The following is a 3,961-nucleotide window of genomic DNA, read 5'->3' as shown; positions in this document are numbered from 1 at the left end:
AGGGAAGAAGATAAGCACAGCAGTAGGGAAATCTAGGTACAGAAGAGGGAGATACTTGAGGAGGAAAGAAGAACAGTAAATAAACTAAGAGAAGGTTTCTGATATTTGTTCAATGCCCCATTGGCCTGCTCTCGGTTCCCTTTTGTAGCTGCTGGATGGACAACCTGTCTCGGGCCCACTAGGCAGCCACTCCTATCAGACACCTTCTCTTGTTGCCATGCCGGCATGGCATGATAAGCCTTTTTCTTGGCACAAACACGGCGTATGGTCCAACGGCCCATTTTCATTCAATACCGTACCAGCCCCGCCCCTAAAGAAGGCACTCGGTGATACTATGTTAATCTTCTTTGGGTTTTCATTGCGCTGAGAGATGAGATCCATCGTGTGTTCCAGAGTTACTGTGAAGGATGTTGTGGACAAGCAACCTGTTCGCTTGTTCGCTTGCTCGTATCTGGCTTATAAGCCATGGTTTATCAGCCAACAAACAATATTTTTCTCTCACACCAAATCAGCCAACAGTACTTCCAGCCATGGCTTATAGGCCAAACCAGCCCAAACGAACATGGCGAAGAATGTATACTAGCATGTCTTTCCAAAACAAGCCGTCTATTCCAAACTATAAGTCACTTTGACTTTTATTGGTACGTCCAATTTGATATGTATCTAGACATATGTTATATCTAGATGCATAGTAAATTGGATGTAAAAAAAAGTCAAAACGACTTATAATTTGGAATAGAGTAAATGCCAACATATTTTGTTCAAAAAGACACGTATATGTATGTATAATAAAAGTCAAAAGCAAGAACTTGTACGTTTCTCTCCTTGTATCCATCTCAATCACGTGTGTTTAACATCTAGAAAAGTTAAACCTGATTTATAATTAATTTGAAACGTAGCATGCATCAATAATCTATCTATACATGCTTCATTACATGCATACACTATATATATTACTGATGCCCATATATATACGAGTATATATACAGTACATCTCACGGACGCTCTCGATCTCTGCCTGGCCGAAAGAGGTAGCTATCTATCGCAAGGACTGGGGCAGCTGCGGGCAGTCGAAGGGGTCGTCGTGCGGCAGCAGTTCGGCGGTGCGCAGGGCGGTGAAGAGCATGAGGGCGAGGGTGACGGCCACGGACAGCACGGCGAGCGCCAGCATCAGCGCGTTGGCCGCCGCCTGCCGCACCTCCCGCGCGTACTCCGCGGACGCCAGCGCGAGTAGCGTCAGCGGGAACGAGTAGGCCCACCACGCCACGCTGAAGCGACGCATCGCACGCTTGAACAGCGTCGGCCGGGAAACCTGCATGCACGCATGCATATCATCAGTGAAGTTCATATAATCACCGTACCACACAGGATGGAAAGAAAAGTGTAGTACGTTGGGAATGAGTCAGCTGTATGCACTACCACTTACTTACTTATAGATAGATAATAAATAAATAAATAAATCTATATATATATATATATATATATATATATATATATATATATATATATATATATATATATATATATATATATTAGAGAGAGAGAGAGAGAGAGAGAGAGAGCATGCATGATCCAGTAATATAATTCCAACGTGCAATGCATGATGAGTGGCTGCCTGCCTGCTTGTAGTCGTTGTACGTAAGAAAAAGATATGCATGCATCGTCTATATATCCCACATTCCCTTCCCTGCTTCCCACAGGGATCGATCATATTCATATCGTAAGGGGATCGGAGGACAAGGTATCTTTTAGTTTGTCTCCGCCCACCATTACCAACGAGAATAATAGTATTATATCTATCTACTAGTGATCTAGTGCATGCGCACTATCTAGCACTTGTTCTAATTTTCGGACTAATAAAACAAGTGTGTGCGCAACCCAATTTCATCATATATATACTTTCATTCAAGCAAAAATTACTATGCATAAAATTAAATAAAACAAGAAGAGAAATAAACGACGACGTACGAGGGACGCGAAGAGGAAGAGGGAGAGGAAGAAGAGCATTTTGCAGCAGGTGTCGAAAGAGGCGGATATGGCGTCCCAGGCGAGCGACGCCATGCTGGGCGCTGCGAAGAAGAGGAAGAAGACCGGGCGCAGCATGGCCGGCAGCGAGTCGGATCCGAGGAACCTCTGGTAGAGCGTGACGAAGAGCACGAGGTAGTGCGCGGCGCCGACGGCGAAGATGGCGACTGCGCCCTCGTGCCAGCCCATCCTGGCGGCCGCCCTGGCCGTGACGAGGTTGCCGATGACGGTGATGTGGCTGGCCGGGTTGGCCACCATGGAGAGGAACTTCCGTCCGCGCGTGAACCACTGCCCGTAGATCTTGACGTCCAGCGCGAGGATGGGCAGCGAGAAGGCCCACCACAGCAGGTGGTACGGCGGCGCGCTGGGGCGCAGGAACAGGAACGGCGCCGACTGCAGCAGCAGCAGACACGAGATCCAGGGCGCGAACAGGTAGTTCATGGCCACGTGGTACCGGAACTCGGCGCGCACGGCGGGGAAGCGGAGCAGGCAGCGCGCGGCGTAGAGCGCGGCGAGCGCGAGCAGGGCCAGCAGCGCCAGCGACCAGAGGAGAAGGAACGCCACGGAGGGCAGCAGGGGCCCGTGCCCGCTGGAGGAGGAGGAGGAGGAGACGGCGGCGGCGGAGTCGCTGATGAGCGTGCGCCACAGCAGCGCCTGCCCGCTGAGCGCCAGGCTGATGCGGAAGTAGCCGGCGTGGAAACGCGTCAGCATGTCCCACTCCCAGCGCCGGAGTAAGTTGTTGCCGCCGTGGCTGCTGGTGGCCTTGTTGCTGCTAGCAGCTGTATTATTGTTGCTAGTACTGCCGCCGTCGTGGGGTTTAAGGGAGGAAGAGGATGATGCGGTGGTTTCCACCACCAATTCCATTTACTAACTTGATTAGCTTGCTAGCTGATCGACCAACAACTCTATCGATCGTCTGCTTAATTATGAGCTTCCTAGCTTCTTGCAGCTAGCTACCTCTCTCTAGTCTCTACCTGCAGGGGGTTATTGGTGGTTATCTCGATCGATCGGTATTTATAGGCCGATCCATCGAGCAGCAGGTCCAGTCCAGCTAGGTTGGGATTTGGGAATAAGCAAGCTTAATTAGCACTGCACCGTACTACACAGGATGTACGTCCGTCCTAGCTAATTAAGCTAAGCTAGGTCCATTGACCAACTGGGGTTACTTAACTCCTTCCTGGACCTGGAGTATAGTATATTCTTATTCTCCAAGCAAAGCAAGCAAGTAGTGTGTGTATATATATATGCTCCACCGGATCGGGGGTGGTGAGTGCTCTCTGCCGGTTCGTTCGTTCCAGGTCCACTGGCGGCCCGGCCTGTGGGTACATGTGGGTGAGGCAGTAACTGGGGCAGGCAGGCGCTGCCAGTTTCTCGCCCATAGCAGTAGGATGAAAACGGTATGAAAATATCCTCACCGTTTTCTACATTTAATTTGATCGAATTCGTATTTTCAGATAGATTCGAAATATCAAATTCGAAATCGGAACGAAAACAGTTTTGACATTTTTTCGACCATTTTCTACATTTCTACTTTTATAATTCGGAATATCCCAAATTCGAAATTCGGTTTAAACCAAATTTGGCCTATTAGAAGTCCAGTCTTAGAAAAATTCTATCTTTTTCATACGATCTTGGATGAAGATAATTTTTAAGATTATGGGGCTAACACATTTTTCAATCTATCTCTACTTCAACGGTCTCGTGACGTGAACTGCATATGTGAAAACACTCGATATCGGCTAAAATAGCCTATTTAGGCATAGCGCACAATTAAGGTCATGCCCTATCAGGAACAGATCTACCAAATAACGATCCCCACTCCACGGGCCTAATAGTGGGGTGTGAGGCAGAATCACATAGGTCGTGATAACGGGCCATGGAACGATTTTCGCTAGCCAATAGATCTATTCAAGACCAGACATGCCTTAACCGCACA

The 3,961-nt window shown here is 48.4% G+C and overlaps 1 protein-coding gene across 1 annotated transcript; it reads right to left on the bottom strand.

Annotated features, from left to right (window-relative positions):
- Positions 1 to 827: 827 nt before the first annotated feature.
- On the bottom strand, positions 828 to 3,207 carry LOC136451283 (S-type anion channel SLAH4-like). Its single transcript, XM_066451988.1, has 2 exons — positions 1,969 to 3,207; positions 828 to 1,312 (listed from the first exon to the last, which is right to left on the bottom strand). Exons 1-2 carry the CDS (start codon positions 2,887 to 2,889, stop codon positions 1,040 to 1,042), a joined length of 1,194 nt encoding a protein of 397 aa, XP_066308085.1. The 5' UTR covers positions 2,890 to 3,207; the 3' UTR covers positions 828 to 1,039.
- Positions 3,208 to 3,961: the final 754 nt, after the last annotated feature.

This window comes from Miscanthus floridulus, chromosome 5 (assembly GCF_019320115.1).
Source record: "Miscanthus floridulus cultivar M001 chromosome 5, ASM1932011v1, whole genome shotgun sequence".
Taxonomy (NCBI): domain Eukaryota; kingdom Viridiplantae; phylum Streptophyta; class Magnoliopsida; order Poales; family Poaceae; genus Miscanthus; species Miscanthus floridulus.
The sequence above is the reverse complement of the archived record's forward strand: the minus strand, read 5'-3'. Positions and strand labels throughout refer to the sequence as shown.